Source organism: Anguilla rostrata, chromosome 7 (assembly GCF_018555375.3).
Source record: "Anguilla rostrata isolate EN2019 chromosome 7, ASM1855537v3, whole genome shotgun sequence".
NCBI lineage: Eukaryota > Metazoa > Chordata > Actinopteri > Anguilliformes > Anguillidae > Anguilla > Anguilla rostrata.
Genome location: NC_057939.1, coordinates 31,151,211 through 31,172,383, shown reverse-complemented (window position 1 = coordinate 31,172,383; position 21,173 = coordinate 31,151,211). Strand labels below are relative to the sequence as shown.

The following is a 21,173-nucleotide window of genomic DNA, read 5'->3' as shown; positions in this document are numbered from 1 at the left end:
ATGAGCAAATCGTGGCACAGGAAGTCTCAGGAGTGCATTTGTTTAATTCTTGATAATTTTCTGACCAATGATTTGTTGTAAAAGCTTAATAATCTGCCATTTTGGGCATGGCCCATTTTTTTTTTGCCCAGGTGTGTACATAAAAATTCACACGGTTACAGCGATCACAACATAGACATGATTACTTAACTAAATAGGCAAGCAGGCCTTCAGCCAACCTAAGCTTCTGAAGTCCTGGAAGTCTGCCTTTAAGTGAGTGGGGAATATCAAACTTTTGAAGGCAAAATAAAACATTCCTGAAGCTATATTTAAATTAAAGGTAATCAGTAAAAGAATCTTAAAATCAATTCCAGAGGGCACAGGGAGTGTATGCAATGCAGACAGTAAATTGATATCTCATCGTAGTTCTGGTTAAAACCCTGGTCACTGCATTCAGAGTTGAAGTTTGATTTCTTTGGAAGATCACTATAGTTCTTTACAGTAATCCAGGCAACTAGTTATGAAAACATGCACGACTTTGCCGCACCCTGCTGTGTTACCAATTGTCTTACTTTGGTAATCTTTCTGAGGTGGAAGAAGGTACCATATTAATGTATTTTAAAATTGAGGTCAAAATCTAAAGTGACTCCCACATTTCAGATTTTTTTTGTGCAGCCAGATTACCCAATATGGTGTGGGGTAAGTCTCCTCTGGTTTTTGCACTGACTAATAGAACCTGGGTTTCTCCCAATTTAATTTTAAGAAGTTATTTCCAATTCAATCATTTACAGCAGAAAGACAGACTGCCAGCGCACAGAGCATTTGTGTTGCTTGGCTCTACAGGAAAGTACAGTTGTGTGTTGTTAGCATAACAGTGAAAGTTCACATTATACTGGTGAATGGACGCATGTAGAGGGAAAAAAAGGCCTGAGTATACTGCCTAATGCTACGCAATATTAAATGTTAACACTGTCTGCAACATTATCTCCTAGTTTCACAAAAAAATTCTCCAAGAGATATAAACAGAAACAGTTTATAACAGTGCTGGAAAGACAAAGCCATTCCTCCATGCGATTGATTAATATACTACTGTATGTTCTAAAGGCTTGTATGCCTTTTTTGCCCAGAAGCCTTCCAGTGTATATAGTGTTAAATGTGGCAGATCACAGAGAATAAGAGAAAGATCACAGAGACTAAGAATGGACACTTAAGCATCAGAACTTAATCTTATATCATTTGCAACCAAAGCTGTCTCAGTGCTGTGGCTGGCTAGAAGTTTTACAGAATGTTGTTTCTGTTGAAGTGGGTGTTTAATTGGGTAAAAATATTTTTTTCTAAAACTTTTTTTAAAAATACATTTGAAATCGGCCAATAGTTGCTAAGGACAGAACTGTCCAGGTTATCAGATTTCTTACGCAGCAGCTTTACTTGGCATTTTCTACTCCTCGCTGACATTTCCTCATTCGCCAATGCGTGAGCATGAGGTGTCCATGGTTATGGCCATTTAATACTTCTGAATAGTCATCACAGTTGTGATTTGTTTTGTGTGCAGCACTCACAACCGGGCAGAGCATTTATACTAGTGTAGCATTTTGCACAGGTAATCATATTTCTGGTATGACAGTTTTTATATTTATTGAGAGAGTATATCTGTATTATCAAAACTGTTTGGCTAGCCTCAAATCAAACAGTTCCATATTTGTTTAAAATACACCACAGGAAGTTAACATTCAAGTGACCGTTATTACCACCTCACATCACCAGTCAACCAATCATCATCTGCAGCATATGCAGGTAGTGGTTGCCAAATATGCAATTTTCCTCCTGGGGAGGAACGAGACATCTATACAGACATGGTCTGCATATTGTAGGACCAGCACAAAACGGTTTAAAGAGATTGCATCCAAACTGCTTAGTAGATCGGTATCGGCTAAAACGGTTCACATGAATTTGGATATTGGCGCCAAAAAAAACAGATCAGAGCATCCTTAATTGCATTCCATGAAAGGAACATCAACAACCTTGCTGGTCTAAACTGACGACTAACTCACGACATTAAGACTCTTAAAGGAGTACCATGGTTATTTTCACACTTTCTCGGTTTCATGTGCTATTTGCACAAGAGGTATTGAAGAAACACAATGAGCAAAGTATTAAATATGTCCATTCTGTATTTTTGGAAAAATATGCGTTTTAAATTCATCGTCCTATTTTCAACCGGTTGAGAAAGTTGTCATTTTGCTACGTCACTAATACAGTAACTACTCCCATTTCCACGCCCCGTAAAGAAATCTGACAGCACACACCGTCCTGCTGTTCAGACAATGCAAATATTTGACTAACGTTAGGTTCATTTAAATTAGAGTGCCTTTAGATAATTTCTGGTTATATTCATTTAGCTAGCTAGCTAACGTTAGCTAGCTAGGAGGTTTGCTTTCATAAGACAATGTTATCGATAACGTTAGCTTGCTAGTTTGCTTTTATGAGGACGTTATAGTTGTGCTTTTATCTTAACTTGGCTAGCTAGATATCAAAAATTATAATTGGATATAAGTCAACGTCCTTACCTTAGCTATCTACCGATACTTGATATACTAGCCCTACTAAGCTAGCTAGCTTGTGAAAATTCAGTCTCCCAAAGAGAGCGCTGATCATGGGGGTAGCTATGGAACGGGGCACGGTCTGTCAATCATAGCTAACTGACAGTTCTCATTACCACGCCCAGACGGTTCGGGTGAATTTTTATCGTGGGAAATTTAGGCTTAGAAAAATACGTTTTAAAGTGCATTGAAATGACTGAAGAATTAAAAAATTATGCACATTTGTTTTGTTGTTGCCTGAAGACAACTGGGAAGTGTCACGTTCAACCACCATGGTACTCCTTTAAGAGCAATTGCCTGCTCTAGTGCAACCATGCATGCATGACAGCCCTAACCTGGGCCATCCATTAAATTAATATTTTGTCAACCTCCCATCTGGACACAGGTAAAGCTGCTTGCACGTACTGCAAAAGGCCACATTTTAGTTTGTTTGGACCCATTTGTCATAGGTACTGTGCATCTGCAACTTCTAAACATGTGGTTATCCCACCCTTGGAATTTACCTTCATAAAGTCCCGGGACGTCTTCTCCTTCCAGTCCACCCCAAAAACAGCAGAGAAACTTCCCAAAGCTGCAACGACACATTAGAATGTTTCATACACAATGTTTTTAAAGTCAGGCAACTGAGAATTTCTACTTGTATGTATGTATATCTTTTGTCCATGTTTTCACGATTGAAACAGAAAATGTAGGATGAAACAGTAAAGTGGCCTGAAAACTGAACAAATAACTGAAATAAGTGTATTTGCTTGATAATGAGGCCAGTGGGGATGCAGATAAGTTTTTTTTAATAAGTGACTTTAATGAGCAGTGTGTTCATGCTTGGTTAAGAGGGGGTAAAGAGGTGAAAGACAACTAAAATGAGAAGTGTTATGTGGTGGTTACAGAGGTGAAATGCGGTCGGACGCACAGTCCTCAAAGACTCCAGCATGAGCGAGCAGTAGCGTGACAAGTTTGGGGTCCTTCTCCAGCTGCATGACGTGCTTGCTCTCATTGGAGAGGAGGGTGCACACATTGATGGCGAAGTCCACCTCATTTGGGAGGCCCGACAGCAGAGACAGCACCAGTTTGTTGTAGTCACATGGTGGAGAAAATTCCATTGACAGACCATAGCTTTGGCGAAGGTAATCTGGGGAGAAAATACATTTTTAGTTTTAGCTAATGGGAACAAACAAACACAATTCACCCATAGCAATGCAGCACAGTGGTTAATGAGCTAGCCAGTGGAGCAGCACATTACAAAGTAAGTTCCACTGTAGACCCAAATTTATTTAGTAAAACATACAACCATATGAATAGGTGATACATACAAGGTGACTCTTCCTATGGAAGGGATTAGTCACTGCTAAAATCATGCAAAGGGAGAGAATCATTTATGCTAAATTAAAAGACCCCAATATAATTACCATGTGTTTTGATCAGAGCTTTAGGGTTGAGTTTTGATATAGCTGTGAATTACCAAGTTTCATCACTTTATGATTAAATGAGTACAACTAAATAAGCAAATAAAAGAAAGAAAACTGATTTCCATATGTGCCAATAGATTGTGGGGAATTTTTAAATCTTACAACAAAAAACACAGTTTCTACATAAATACTGGTCAGAGTTTTCTAAATGACTAGTTTCCAAAACAGGAAAGTTTCACATTTCTGTATTATATAAATTGTTCCTAGGGTATAATAATTACATGGTAATTGAGGATTTGAGTGCTTGAAAGACAAAGACTGCTTGAGCATTATACAGTAATCGAGGAGAAAAGAAAAAAAACTTAGAAATTCAAATAAATTCATGAGAATTAATGCGTTTAGTTCCATTCTTTATTTTTACCTTTATTTGGAAGCTTTAGCAGTTTGTTGTTTTATGGGTAATATTAGTTTCAGAAATCCTTGGTGTTATTCATATTAAAATTTTTGGTTCCTCTGTTTATTTTTTGTCCCGTCTACATTTTTTCATTTTTATTGCCTACTATAATGGACTGCATTTGGACTGCACTTATATAGCGCTTTTATCTATATATTTATATATCCAAAGCGCTTTACAATTGATGCCTCTCATTCACCCATTCACACACACACTCACACGCCAACGGCGAAAGCCTGCCATGCAAGGCGCCAATCAGCTCGTTGGTAGCAATTAGGGGTTAGGTGTCTTGCTCAGGGACACTTTGACACGCCCAGGGTGTGGGATCGAACCGGCAATCCTCCGACTGCCAGACAACCACTCTTACCTCATGAGCTATGTTGCCCCCATAGCCTATATACAATAAATACACCGCTCAACACTGCCTCAAGCTGTAGTATATGCCTAAGTTGTTGAAAATCAAGGCAAACTGAAAAAAAATGGAAGTGTATTAAAAAACACTGATTCATTAAATGAATAGATCTCACATGTGAAAAGAGTGAAATAACACGCGCAAAAACAGTAAAAGTACACGAAGTTTCCAAAACATTTTTTTAAATCTATAAAATAAATAAATAAATAAATATCCACAGGCAGTTTCCTCTATAAGAATAAATACCAGTTTACAATACAAGCAATGCAAGATGCATTGACAGACTGGTGCAGATTTAATCACTCTGGTCCATCACAGAAAGAAAGCATACTTTTTTTGCCTTTAACACAATGAAACCCAAGCATTAGGCCTACTAAATTAATAAAACAGGGCTGGACTAGTGCTTCCATTTTTATTTCTTTAAAGCTTGCTTTTGGCACAGGTAACAGAACGGAAAGTAACAAAACTGCAAAAAAATGGCAATAATCAGGGGACAATCATTTTTACAGATCAGCAGTCTTTACACAAGGTTGGCGCTCAGACACTGGCAGCAAACATTCTATATGGCATCCACAATAGCAACTGTGATCATATCAACCAAATGACAGCTGCTAACCATTCCAGAAGCAACTGATAACCCCCTGGGTCTGAGTTTCTCTTACACTGGTGAAAACACTGTGTTCATTGAAAAATCTACTTGAATTTCTTGCTTGAAGGTTACTCCTGAGACAGAATAACATGTATTTTAGTTAGTCTATCGCCCTCCTGTTGCTTCTGCATGTGTCGTTGATAATTTTAGTAATTTTACCTATGCTTTTGCAGATTCTGCATTAATTGCTATGGGAGATTTCAATTTTGATCGGCTAAAAGACATTTCTGATAAAGGTTTGTTCTGATTTAAACCAAACTCAGAATATCACAAAACCAAGTCGTCCAAACTTGAAACATGCATGCAAATGTACTCTTATTGAGCTTATACTTTGCAACAGAACTGCCAAAATTGTGGCAAATGGTGTTTTTAATTCATGACCTCCATAAAGAGTGTGATCTCTCACATGTCTCAAATTCTTGATGCAGAGACAGGTTTAGCATCATTTACAAGGACCTTTAATTACATGGTAGATAAACATGTACCTTTTAGAAAGTTAAGCGTTAAAATATGTTTAATCCTTGGTTCAACGAAGATATTTCATTATTATTTCAGCAAAGGAATCAACCATGAAAAATTGCTAGGAACTCTGGGTCCTCCTCTAACTGGCATACATTTAGGTAGTTAAGTAACAAATACATTACTGCCGTTGGAAATGCGAAAACTAAATATTATTGCAATTCACTTACCAGCCCTGGCAGAAATTCATCACAATTTGGGTAATTAGTAAAGTACCGTAATAATTATAATTATGCCCTACCTGTACAAATTATGAACATTGCTTAATCACCAGCATGCCAGAGACAGGAGTTTCGCTTCTCTGCCTTTTGGTTAAGATCAAGTGTAGTATCTGTTATCAGGTGCCGAGAGAGAAATTTACACAGATACATACATAAATATATATCTAGAGAAGTGCTTTTGTATATTTGTTTCATTCTTTTAACCCGAGTTCTTGCGGAGATGAGGGGACACAATCAGGAAGCCTGTGTTTAGTTTGCATGGCTACAGCTGGGTTGTAACAGCAACCTGACAGAAAGCAAGGGGGGAAAAAGTCCCTGAAGAACATCTGTCCAGTGTTCAGTCCCAAAACCAACTGGGACTTAAAGCTTACAGGGCAAAAAAGGAATCAGGTCAGTGGATGTACACTTCTTAGGGATTCTCTCATATGTGGCTGATCTATTTTTTACTTTTTTGCTGTGTATTTTTGTGACTGGTGACAAAAGTATTGTATTGTCTGTATGGAGGGGAAGACCTACAAAGGCAGCTTGCACCCTTGGCTGTTTGAATTAGATTTTATTTTTGTATGTCGTACTGTAAATTTTGCTTTTGTAAGCTGTTATAAAGAAACAAAGACAGGAGTTGCCTTTAAATTAAACACTTTATTACTGCAGCCCAAGTCTTCTATAGAGAGCATAAAACAGCCCATCCATCATCCCTTTACAGTAGTTAAATCAGCTGCTTCTTAATATCCCCAGTTTCATTCTTTCCCCTTTTACCTCATCTAAAGTTTTAGCTGCACTTACATCCATCAACTTGTTACAACCCCGAAGCTTGTGTTTACATCTGTCTCTATTGCCATGTGTTTCGTCTTTCCGGTTTCTCATGTGATTGGTCGTTTCCGTCTCTGGTTACTCGGCTTCAAAAAGCCACCATTTGCCACCTACCAACGGAGACCAGCTCTACAAACTTGTGCTTGGTGTGTTGTGTATAGTGATTGTTTTGTTTGACATCGCATATTTGACCCTATTTTTGTTTAATTCCAATTCCCTTCTGGTTTGTTTGCTGACCAGATCTTGTGTATGACTACTGATTAGTTCCCTTCAACTCTGATTCTTTCCTTAGCCCTTCTAGTTTGTTTGCCCCGTGATTATGTGTTTTTCACCATTCGCTCTTGTATTCGCTTCCAATTCTCGCTTAGCACTTCTACTCTATTTGTTGATTGGATTTTGAGTTTGACTATTCGCTCATTCGCAACCTCGACTCTCGTTTTGCCCTCTGCTTGCCGTATAGCGCTCCGGTTAGTTAGTGTATTCCCAGCTGGACTACAAATCCTTCGATCAGGACACAAGTTTGCTATTTTGCTTGGTTTTTTTTAATTTTTATTTTTTTAAGAGTACCTTCAGAATTAATTCCTTCAATATTTCTGAAGGTAGTCTGGTGAGAGAATTAACACTGTCATGGGTACACTATTCAGATTTTTGGTTTCAGACTATTGGTTAATTGCCCGAAGTTTAGCGTTCAATGCTGCCCCGTGTCCAGTACCCTTCAAAGACTAGCCAGTTTTCTGTTAGATTTGGACAGGCAGATAGGGACTGGTCGGTTTGCAGTACGTTTCCCTCACCTATTTACCACTCATCTTCCTTATCATTCACCCAGTTATCGTATGACCCTAGACCAGGTCATAACATAACTCAACTATGAACTCAAATTCAACTGGAGCTAATGGCCTAAATCTTTTTTCCCGTAAACTTGCTGCTATTCTTCATTATATGTATGTGTGTGCGTGCGTGCGTGCGTATACACACACACACATATATATACACACACAGTGAGCACCATAATTCATTGGACAGTGACACATTTTTTATTTTGGTTCTGTACTCTAGCACTTTGAGTTTGAAAGGATACAATGACAATGAGGTTGAAGTGCAAATGGGAGGACCATGTACAAAAGGTGCTGTCATTGATAAACAGTTCATACGATATGGATGAAAATACCTCAAATTAAAGCTGACAGTATGCACATCAACCTCATTGTCATTGTATCCTTTCAAAGTGCTAGAGTACAGAACCAAAATAACAAAATGTGTCACTGTCCAATGAATTATGGTGCTCACTGTATATATATATATATATATATATATATATATCAGGGATTGACATTGACATCTTGGGTCACTTGTGGCTCACATTGTTTACTTGTCCGATAGCTGAACTTACTTGTCCGGAAACTGAAAATGTTGTCCTATTAAGAAAACAATTTACAGATCCACTTTCACAACAATTGTGATTTAATTAATACAGCAATACATACAAAATAGAAAATAACAGACTAGCTAATGTGGTCTTTCGTTTTCTTTAATTTGCAACAAGGGGAGTCGCACTAGACCATAAATCAGGGGTGGGGAAGCTTTATCCTGTCTGGGGCCAGATTAATATTTGCATATAGGACAGTGGGCTATAGACTTCTATGAACTCTTGTGTTAATTACAGACACATTTTTCTATGTTATGCAGACTGAATGTTTATATGTAAACTAGATCTAAAACTGAACATACCTTACTTTCAATGACTGGCTAAACTTTGCCTCAACCAGTTTTGGAATGTCTGGTGGCCCTGGTGTTGTTTCCACACTGAGCTGGGTTTCCAAGTTGATGTCTGTCAGTCTGGAACAAAGCCTGTCCTTTGCAAGTGACAGCTTGGAGAAGAACTGTTCAGAGCGGTATGTGGTTCTGAACATCTTAAGCGTGTTTCCTCAAACTCGGAAATTTGTCAACGCTAATGTTTTGCTTGTAGAAATCTATCCAGTTCCTTTTTAGGCCGCAGGAAAGACGCTTGTGTGCAGCGAGATTATTCTACAATGATGTTCTCTGCTCGCACCGTTCCTTCAAGAGTAGCATAACTTGCATGTCTGCAGGTGTAATGTCTCTCAAGATCGAAGGTAAAGTTTAATTTTGTTTTTCAAATTGCTGTTATAACCAACTATTGTTTTGTTCGCGGCAAAATCGAGAAGAAGCGAAGCAAAACATTCCGTTAACTTGGCGTTGAATCGAACAAACTAACGTCTGCTAGCTTTAGTTTGATGAGATATCGGTGTAATAATGAGGTGCATTGTACCCGGTTGTTATAATGCCCCCATTAAACTTGACTTGAAAGCACATTTTCATAGTTTTCCACACGATGCAACTTTGTGCCAGTCATGGTTGGATGTAATCAGACACCCCAACATAACAGCCAAAGAAGTTTGCAAACGAGGATTAAGGGTATGCAGCGACTACTTTGAAGCGATTACCAAGCCGACCGTCTGAAGCCTGGAGCTGTACCCACCATTTTCCCATCGTTGGTCGAACCGCTCGAGATAGGTACTGTGCGGGCTGGCTAACGCTATCGCGTCTGACTGTGATACATAGGATGTCTACCACCAGTTGCCGTTTGTCCTGGGAATAGCCTGTGGTTCCTCAATCTCGGCTCTCACACTATCAGCCTGCAAATTAGCCAGCCATTCTTCTGTGTATACCGGCTCAAATCGATAAGGCACAAAAATTCCATGATCAAAAACAAAATCTCCTTCATCCTCAGACATTTTTGGTTTCGCTAGCTAGTAGTCATACAGTACTATTTCTACGGCCAACCTAATGTTATTGTCTGCAGGTACGCCCACATCAGAAGTCGCACAATGATATGCATCCTCGAGTTCGACACTATTCTGTCTTGTATTACTACTGCAAATTACTATTCGTTTACTTTTAAAATTAAAATATTTATTTTACTTTGTACTTATTATCCTATCTAATTGTTGTATTTTATGTGCACATTACAGCAAACTCAAACACAAGGAATATTTTTCCAGTTGGGCAGATGAGGGAAAAATAATTAAAGATCAAAATTTTCAACTTCAAATGGCTGTATATCCTACGACTTAGACTAAATTTGGCATGTATGCACTAAACATAGCTAATTTGATGACTAAGCTCTGACTCAAATTTTCCCACCACTTACATTTTTTCAAAAAACCATTTTCCCTACTCTTCCTACATAGTTTGACCGATTACCACCAACTGCAGCCAGAAGCGAGCATGGGCCACCTCTTCAGATATTTAAAATCTGTTTCCATTTCATTCCACAATAGCAATGAAGTTGTATCTCTCATATTTGGATGGACCAAATGTCATGAAATTGTTTACACATGCTATGAGTCCAAATATTATTAAATTACATTTATTTGGCAGACGCTTTTATCCAAATCGACGTACAAAAAGTGCATTTCATGGTCATGGACAACTACAATACACGGGTTAAATAAGATACAATACTTATTTTGTACAGCTATTTCTAGCCAAGAAAACAGTTTAGTTCACACAGTGAACACTATTCTGACCTAACCTCTGCAAAGCCAACTAGGCAGAAGAACAAGCTACAGTATTAGTACAAATACAAAGTGCTGGGATGGGGGAACATGTAACGAGTGTCATGAAAGGGGGGGGGGGGGTGGATTTAGAGTAAAATACCAACCGTTCCACAAAATCTTGTGCAAATCTGTGAATCCATTCGGGAGTTATGCGCCTTTTTGTGATTGGCCACGCCCATCGCCACATCCCCTCTTGGTCAATCGGCCTGAAAGTTACTCAGCTCTACCTTCGGTCATGACCAACCTCCATGCCAAATTTCAGCCTCCTGGGGCAACTGTGGCCGCTACAGGGTGGGACACTTTTGTGGACCAACCGACCGACCAACCAACCGACCGACCAACAGACAAAGCTATAGAGCTGCGGTCGCAGCTAAAAAAGTGCCACAAATGCAATTGTCTAGGCAAAAAATCAAAAATGAATTAGCACTTTTTGAACATGCAATGAAATACTGAAAGATTGCATATTTACAGCAGGTTAAACTACATGTCCTGGATCAAAAACTCCTTGACCACATAAAATGTAAGGGTGGACATGTAGAACTACTATTAACCCCTTAGGGCACATGCCAAATCTTGCCAATTTAGGTATTTAAAGCTTTATAACTCCAGATGTGAACACCACAGAGACTTGAAAAATGGCTTAAATGAAGCAAGACATTTGTACCATTTACATTAATAGCTTAGATTATTCCAAAATTATGAATATAAAATGAAGTGCCACAAATGCAATTGTCTAGGCAAAAAATCTAAAATGAATTTGCTCTTTTTTTAGTTTGCAATGAAATACTGGAAGATTGCATATATACAGCAGGTTAAAGTATACAATGTATGCTTTTTGGGAGACTTGGAACTAAAAAAACAACATGTATATCACTAGCGCGTTGTTAAAATTCAAAATAAAAATGTATTTTTTAATATTTCCGAGTAGCATGTAAATTTTGTATTTCAGCCATATCATAAATATTCAACCCCCATTTAATATCACCATTTTTTAAATATTTGCTGGTCTGTAGAGTGACTACATTTAGTGGAAACACACTTAAGCCCTTAGGAAATCCATAACGATACTGTTGATAAACCTGTGATAAACATATAAATCTCACCGATGCACTTCTCTTCACATCAATTTGAAGCTGACCAGCAAACATGCCAAAGACAAACGAGCTCTCTCAAAAGTTAAGAGAAGAAATTATTTCATTGCATAAAAAAGGCAATGGATACAAAAATATCTCCAAGATATTGAAAGTTCAAAGAGACACAATTGGCAGCATTATAAGGAAGTTTAAAAGTCATGGAATAGCAGTAAACCTACCTGGAAGTGGAAGGAAGAGTAAAGTTACATCAACTGGTATCAGGCACATTGTAAGAACTGCTGAGAAAACCCCTCATATTACTGCCAAAGGCTTACAGGATGACCTTTTGAAAGCTGGAACAAAAGTATCAGTACAGACGATAAGAAGGATATTGAACAAGCAAGGCCTTCATGGCCGGACACCTCGCCGCACTCCACTCTTAACCAGTAAGCATATGAAAAATCGACTTGAATATGCAAGACGTCATTTGGATAAGTCTATGGAGTTTTGGGAGAATATTTTATGGAGTGACGAGACAAAACTGGAATTGTTTAGACCCAGAAAGGTGCAGCTTATGACAAGAAGAACACCATCCCCACAATCAAGTATGGAGGTGGGTCAGTCCTTCTGTGGGGGTGTTTTGCTGCTTCTGGTACTGGCAATCTTCAGCGTGTGACCGGCACCATGAATTCCTTGAAAAACCAGGCCATTCTGGAGAAGAATGTGATGCCCTCAGTACATAAGCTGAAGCTTGGTGATCATTCGACTTTCCAGCAAGACAATGATCCCAAGCATACATTCAAGTCAACCAAAGCTTGGTTCAGGGAATGATCTTGGAATGTCCTTGACTGGCCTTCTCAGTCCCCAGATTTAAATCCCACTGAAAATCTTTGGTGTGATTTGAAGAAAGCAGTGGCATCACGAAAACCAAAGAATATCGGTGAAATTGAAGCATTTGCACAGGAAGAATGGGCCAAGATTCCAAATGAGAGGTGTCAGAGGCTTGTGAGCACTTATAGGAAGCATTTATTGGAAGTAATAAAAGGTAAAGGATGTTCCATAAAGTACTGATTTTGGGGGTTGAATAATTTGGTCATTGATTTTTTTGGAGTGAATTTCATTTTTTTTCCTTATAACAAATAGTAAACTCAGCTGTATGTTTTCAAACTCACTTAAACATGTTCTAAAACATGTATTTCTGTTTACAAAGGCCTTAGTTAATACACTGTCATGAAATTTTGTTCAAATCACAAAGATCTTATGGGTTAGAGGGGTTGAATAATTTTGATTGCAACTGTACAGGTTCTGGATAAAAAACTTCTTGACCACAAGTTCATAAAATGTAAGGGTGGATATGTAGAACTACTAAAGATCTATGAAGCAAAAACTAAGCAGTGTACCCAGCGTCTCCAAATCTACCCAAAATGTCTAAATTATGCATTGCTGTAAATCACAACATACTCACGTATTTCACTACAAATCAACTGTTTTTACTCACAAAACTCACTGTTGCATCATTTTCAAGTGGGAATTACAAGCTTTCTGTCAGTACAGTGGTCTAAAATAGCTACGGGTCCAGAAACATGTCCAAAATCTCTCCAAAAAGGAATATAGGCTAATGCTTTTTGTCCATTGTAAAACATATAAATGAGCGCCTTAGAAAGATTTAAGATGAAACATTGATATCAGATTTAAAATAATGCAAAAATATTGTCACACAATGCTGTACAGTACCTAAATGTGTAATAATTAACTCTTGTATGTATTTCTATACTCTGCACTCTCATGTTTTCATGTATGGGGATGGGACGATATGAAAACAATTTTCAACCGTCCACCACGTTTGGCAATTTTCCAACACTCTCATCATCATTGTTGCATGCATCACAAAAACTACTAGACTACCAACAAACACTTACATTACAGTGTGAAATATCCACATTATATAATACAACTAACCTATTTAAAGACACTCAATTTCAAAAATAACGTATATAACTGAAATATTTTGAGCAGTAATACTTACATAGCAATGATGAAATCTTATCCGTTTTCAGTAGATATAGACAGAGACAGTAAATCAATGATACAGTTCTATCTTACACCAGAAAACAATGTCAGCTAGGTCTATCAGCAAGCATATGGCTTAACTATGCCCAGAAGTCCTCAATAATAATATTTTCCAAGAAATTACGAAAAATCGTTGACAACGTTTCGTTAAGTGCAGCGTCTTTTACTGCTACCACAGAGTGAATGCGTAAGTGTGAATGCGATGATAAGGAAAATTTTGGTTACGCTGACCTATAAAACGCTATTCCAAAAGCAAAATGAAACATGTTATACATCGTTAGAAAGCTTATACTCTCACCTACTGAATAAATGAATTGTCAATCAAGCCAGACTGTACTAAAAAGGGCGACAATGCCGTAAATAACACGTGTGGTATTACGCACAGCTATTTTGGAAGGTACCCAGGCATCACAAATGCGCGTATATTTCACAAACAAATTGTCCAAGATAATATATGACCACTCAGTCTCAAAAGGGACATCGCTACACATAAAACCAATGGTAAGATTTTATATTTATTCAATATTTAGTCCCAGCTATTGACTGTAGAATGACATGGTATCATTTTTTAAAACTTTTTCTCATTTATTTCGTTATTCAGTGAGCAGCATTTTCACTGCTGTATTGGGATATCTTAGGGCTATTGTCCGGTTTATCTTTTTGCTATGACGGAATACAATTTTTGAGTGGTGAAAGAATATTTTTATGAATGCCCAGATAGACAATATTGTCCATTATGTCATGAGTGGGGGGTGTAGTTGTAGATGGGACTGCAGGGAGGGGGTGCGTGTTAAATAAACGACCAGAGTGACAATGGTGGCGCTGCGAAACTCCGTATTCGGCATAGTAGTCGTGTATGATCTACTAATGAAACTAAAACAACGCGCTTCTGTTTTTTGTCTGAGTTCAGTATTCTCGGCACGCTTGTGTGCCGACCACTAGGGGTTTTGCGCTAAGAGGTTAAGCAAAAACTAGGCAATGTATTTTTATTATGCATTGCTGTAAATCACAACATAGCCTACTTACGTATTTCCCTACAAATCAATTGTTTTGACTCAGGAATTTCACTGTTGCATCATTTTCAAGTGCAAATTACAAGCTTCCCGTCAGTACATTGGGCTAAAATTTCTAGGGGTACAGAAACATATCCAAAATCTCTCCAAAAATGGATAAAAAAAATTTTGTCCATTATAAAGCATATAAATGAGCCCCTTATGGATGTTTAAGATGAAACCTTGATATCGGACTAAAAAATAATGCAAAAACACTGTCACACAATGTGGTACAGTATCAAAATGTAGGCTATAATAATGAACTCTCGTATGTGTTCCTGTACTCTACAGTATGTAATGTTTTCTTGTATGGGGATGAGATGACATGAAAACAATATCAATCTTTTCTTTATACATGCTTCCACTTGGTAAAATCATTTCTAAACCATGGGGTTAATCTCCATAGCTATGCTGATGATACACAGCTTTATATTTCTGTATTGCCTGAGGATGAAAGCCCAATCAGTTCCTTAGAAAACTGTCTGAAAGATATTAATCTCTGGATGTCTCAGAATTTTCTTCAATTGAATCAGGATAAGACTGAGATAATTATCATTGGATCTAAGGCCCAGAGAGAACGATTAGCCTATCTAAGAACCTAGGACCTTCTAGTGTCAAACAGTAAACCTCAAGTTAAGAATCTAGGTGTAATCTTGGATGCTGACCTAAGCTTTCTGCAATATATAAGAAATGTAACAAGGGTAGCCATCTTCCATTTGCGAAACATTACTAAAGTAAGGCCTTTCCTCACGCAAGCTGATGCTGAACGGATAATACATGCCTTTGTTACAAGTAGATTAGACTACTGTAATGCTCTCTTCTCTGGTCTTCCAAAAAATATACAGAGCAGCTACAACTTGTGCAAAACTCAGCTGCAAGATACGAACCAAAGAGAGAGCTCACATCACACCTGCACTTGCACCTCTGCATTGGCTGCCCGTGAAATATAGAATTGATTTTAAAATTCTTTTACTTGTTTTTAAAGCTCTGACTGGTTTAGCACCACCTTACATATCTGACCTGCTGAATAGATATCAGCCCAAATGTGCCCTCAGATCTTCTGGTGATAACTTGCTATGCATTCCAAAAGCAAACTATAAAATAAGTGGAGAAGCTTCTTTTTATTTATATGCCCCCATGCTATGGAATAGCTTGCCTACACAGATCAGAGAGGCACCAAATGTAACACTTGTTAAAAGCGCTCTGAAAACATACTTTTTTAGGATGGCTTTTACTTGATTATATCCTATTTTAGTATTTACTTGTCTTTTGCTTGTACCTGTTGTATAAATGTACATTTATATTGGCTTGTATTTCATTGTGTTTTACTGCACTTTGTTTTATCCTATTTTATCATTTTATTATGTTACTTTTTATTCTATCCCATTCTGTTTTATCCCATTTTATTATTTTACATTTTATTCTATCCCATTTTATTCGTTTATATTGTGTCTATATCGTGTTATATTGTTTTTTTCTATATTTTCCTATTTGAACTGCTTATTATTATTATTTCCTTGGTGTGAAGCACTTTGGACTGCTACTGCTGTATGAAAGGTGCTATATAAATAAAGTTTATTACTTATTATTATTATTATTCAAACGTCCACCACGTTTCGGCAATGTTCCAACTTTCACGTCATATCTGGTGCATGAAACACAGAAACTACGAAGCTACTAATGAACGCTTACATTACAGTGTGAAATTCATTATAAAAATGATAAAATATTATAAAATACCACTAACCTATTTAAAGACACTCAGTTTCAAAAACAAGACCAGGTCAAAACCTAGTAAATGGCTGGACCGGTCGACCAATGGTGTAACTTCATCACTCAGTCACTCAGTCACAGACATTCGCGTTTATAGGGCTGGCCCCACTGTTGCGGTCCAGCCAATAATATATATAACCAAAATATTCTGAGCAGTAATACTTACACATAGTGATGATGACATTTTATCTGTGTTCAGTAGATAGAGACAAATACAGTAAATCAATCCTGTTGGTCTCTCCTGTTCTGTCTTACTCCAGAAAACAATGTCAGCTAGGTCTATCAGCAAACATATGGCTTAACTATGCTTAGAAGTCCTCAATAATAATAATAATAGTTCTCAATAAATTACGAAAATCATTGATAACGTTTCATTAGGTGCAGTGTCTTTTATTGCTACCACAGAGTGAATGTGATGAGAAAACTTTTGGTTACGCTGAGCTATAAAACGCTATTCCAAAAGCAAAATTAGACAACGTTATACATAGTTAGAAAGTTTATTCTGTCACCTATTGGACTGATTCATTGTCGATCAAGCCAGACTGTACTAAAAAGGGCAACAAAACCATAAACAGCATGTGGTAATACACACAGCCATTTTGGAATGTACCCAGGTATCACACATGCACGTATATTTCACAAACGGATTATCCAAGACAATATATGACCACTCAGTCTCAAAAGGGACATCTCTATGCGTAAACCCAATGGCTAGGTTTTATATTTATTCAATATTTAGTCCCCAGTATTGACTGGTATAATTTTTGAAAACTTTGTCTTGTTTATTTCGTTATTCGGTGAGCAGCGTTTTCACTGCCGTATTGGCATATTTTAGGGCTATTGTTGGGTTTATCTTGTTGCTATGACGAAATACGATTTTTGAGTGGTGAAATAATATTTTTATGAATGTCCAAATAAACAATATTGTCCATTATGTCATGGGTGGGGGTGTAGTTGCAGATGAGACTGCAGGGAGGGGGTGCTTGTTAAATGAATGACCAGAACAACAATGGTGGCGCAATAAAACTCTGTATTCGGCATAGTTGTCGTGTATCGCCTACTAATGAAACTAAAACAAAGCGTTTCTGTTTTGAACTCATACATTGGTTGCAGAAGCAATGAATGTCTGAGTTGAACAGATGCATGCTGGCATGCCAAGGGAGTGTGCGCTAAGTGGTTAAGCTAGTTTGGTAAAAATGTTATTCATCACGTATCTGTGGCTTTTTGCATCTCCCCACACAAATATTAATACTTTATTGCATGAGCAAAATCAGAACCCCTGAAATGTCTAGATTGAGTTGTTAGCTAGTTATTCACGTAGTTACCATGTTAGCAAGCTAGGCTACACATGCCAGCCTTTCCTCTGCCTGCCTACCTTAAAAGTTAAAAAATAAATAGCTTAATAAGAACTGGTAGCCCTTGTTGAGCATCACCCCGAAACTTGTCAACAATGCAGACAACATCCAGAGTGATGTGAGAGCCTGGATAACGCACTATCCACGGTTTCCAATGTGTTGAGGAGATTCAGGGCTTCCTCAATACTGGAAGAAAGTAACTATATCCAGTCTACATCAAAACTTTTTAATAAAGAATTCTTTTAACTACAGTGGATAAAATAATGAATACACCCCCTTGAACAATTTTCAGATTTTGTTGACCTATAGCCTGGAATTAAAATGCAATAAATCTGCATATTTTTCTAAATCTACACACCATTTCAAAGTGAAACATGAATTATAAAAATATTCTAACATTAAATAAAAATAAACAATTGCAATAACTTGGTATAACTAAGTATACACCCCTTTACTGAAGCATCCCTTTAACTATCTCAGGAATAGCCAATTGCTTTCAAGATCACACAATAACTCATTGTCCTACACCTGTGTGGAATCACAGAAATTAACTTGATGACGGAGTGTAGCACAGTGGGTAAGGACACTGCCGTTGTACCCTTGAGCAAGGTACTTAACCTGCATTGCTTCAGTATACATCCAGCTGTATAAATGGATACAATGTAAAATGCTATGTAAAAAGTTGTGTAAGTCGCTCTGGATAAGAGCGTCTGCTAAATGCCTGTAATGTAATGTAATGTAATGATGACGTGAATAAAAACAGCTGTTTACCATGGTCCCTCTGTTTGGAAGTGCAGTCTCACACAAAGGCAGCAGGCATGGGCTCCAAAGATCTCCCAAAACAAGTCCGTGACAAAGTTGTGGAAAGGTACACATCAGGTGAGGGATATAAAAATATTTCCAAGGCTTTGAAGATGCCTTTGAGGACTGTTAAGACCATCATTAAGAAATGGAAAGAGTATGGCACCACCTACAGTCAACCAAAATCAGGGCGTCCATCTAAACTAGATGACCAGGAGAGAAGACAATTAGTCAGAGAGGCTACCCGGAATCCAATGGCAACCTTGAAAGATCTACAGAGTTTTATGACCAACAGAGGGCAACATGTGCATCATACAACAATATCAAAGATATTGCACACATCATGGCCTGTACGGAAGGGTGGGAAGAAAAAAGCCATTTCTCAAAATGGTCCATCTGGAGGCCCGTTTTAAGTTTGCAAAAAAACACCTTGAGGATCCTGCAACAAACTGGCAGAAAGTTTTGTGGTCGGATGAAACCAAAATAGAACTTTCTGACATAAATGCCAAACGTTATGTTTGGCAAAAACCCAACACCGGCCATCACCAAAACAACATCATCCCGACCGTGAAGCATGGTGATGGCAGCATAATGTTGTTGGGGAACTTGTCAAGATTGAAGGGAGGATGGATGGAGCTAAATACAGGGAGATTTTGGAGAAGAACCTGAAGAGGTCTGCAAAAAGACTGAAAATGGGTCGTAAATTCATATTCCAACAGGACAATGACCCAAAGCACAAGGCCAAAGCTACCATGGAGTGGTTTGCAAAGAACAAGGTGGATGTTCTGGAGTGGTCAAGTCAAAGCCCTGACTTAAACCCAATTGAAAATCTGTGAAATGACTTGAAGGTTGCAGTCCATCAGCAAAGACCAACAAACCTCTCCCAGCTTGAACAGTTCTGCAAAGAGGAGTGGGAGAAGATCTCCAAATCAAGGTGTGCCAACCTTGTGCAGAGCTACCTAAAAAGACTGGTAGCTATAGTTGCTGCCAAAGGTGCTTCCACAAAGTATTGACTCAAGGGGGTGTATACTTAAAAAATGAGGAAATTTCAGTTTTGTTCATTAAATGCTCTCTTTTTTCAAATTAAAATGATTTCACTGCATTCATATGGTATGTTGTATACTTTCGGTCAGGGCAAAAAAAGTCCCATTTTAATCCATGAAATTTACAGACCACGACACAACAAGATGTAAAAACATTTAAGGGGGGTGTATTCATTTTCTATCCACTGTAGTTAAAATTAGAATTCTTGATAAGAATAAGAATTATTATTCTTATCTAAATAAGAGGTTTAGATAAACAGGATTTGCTTGAAGGCTCATTGAACCTGTAGCCCCATAGACGCCATGGTGATGCTACTGGCAAAGCATAGAGGGGGAAGAAAACATCAAAAAAACTTGACAATGAAAGTTACATAAAATACTATCCGAACAGATAGGATTGATGAAAAATTGTATGAAAATAAGACCCAGGTTGAAATAAGAACAGATCTTTAATGTCTGCTTCACAAAATTTGTATTGTTTCCAGACGGGTTATATTTTGGGAAAGATATAGCAGCAGCTTGAACTGCTTACACCATAAAACCGGAATACAGAACGGCCAAAAGAAAAATAAACCTGCCGGTCACCGATCGTGTGTTATGGAGCAAAAAACGGCTGGCTCCGATCCACGGCCAAATGATCGGTGCACCCCTCCATTCGAGTATTCCACAAATTCATCTGATCCAGGTCTGAAACCTCCGGGTCAGAAGGTTAAAGCTTTAAAGGCCAAACTATCAAAATATATTATTGTATAAATATCTTTTTTTTTTTTTTTTTAATGCTATTTAAACCATAATGCAGGGCAGGGACATTCAAGACTGGTCCTAGAGAACCAGTGTCTGGAGGGCCAGGGTATCAACATTTTTTTATATCTGACATGGTTCAACAAATAATGGTCTTGATTAGTGCCCACTAAATTAGCAGCTAGATCACCTGCTGGGCCATGGTTCCCCAAAACCACAAATGAGAACCTGTATTATTATATGTCGCAAATCCTAACACATATGCAGTATTCTATCCCTTTTTGCCTAACAATCAGGTTATGGTTAGGCTGGAGGAGGTAGTGGTACTTTACCTGATACAGTGTGTTGCTGGTAGTTGTAGGAGCAGGGGATCGCACCGATTGGAAGAGATGGTTTAGGATTACCTGGGTGTACTTCCTCCTCATCCTCTCCAAAGTGGTGGACTTTTTCATACTTTTCTAAATAGCTGCAGAAAAAAAAGATTAAAAACTAATTTAGAGCAGACTGAACCACTTTATGGTATCCCTTCTTTGATTACTCACTAAAGCCGCGTTTCCACCAAAAGCACCCGGAACTTTTAGTCCCAGGAACTACTTTTCAAGGAACTAAAAGGTTCCTTCAGCCCATGGTTGTCTGC

General features: G+C 38.0%; 1 protein-coding gene and 1 pseudogene across 3 annotated transcripts in view; one reads left to right on the top strand and one right to left on the bottom strand.

Annotated features, from left to right (window-relative positions):
* arid2 (AT-rich interactive domain 2) overlaps positions 1–21,173 on the bottom strand; it is a 193,523-nt gene that overhangs the window by 149,113 nt on the left and 23,237 nt on the right. For all 3 annotated transcript variants that reach the window (XM_064341949.1, XM_064341950.1, XM_064341947.1), the window contains exons 4-6: positions 20,869–21,002; positions 3,490–3,708; positions 3,083–3,150 (exon numbers count right to left, since the gene is read on the bottom strand). In XM_064341949.1, the coding sequence (XP_064198019.1) occupies positions 3,083–3,150; positions 3,490–3,708; positions 20,869–21,002 (421 nt within the window). The remainder of the gene's footprint in view (positions 1–3,082; positions 3,151–3,489; positions 3,709–20,868; positions 21,003–21,173) is intronic.
* LOC135260164 (U2 spliceosomal RNA) lies at positions 6,312–6,475 on the top strand (annotated as a pseudogene).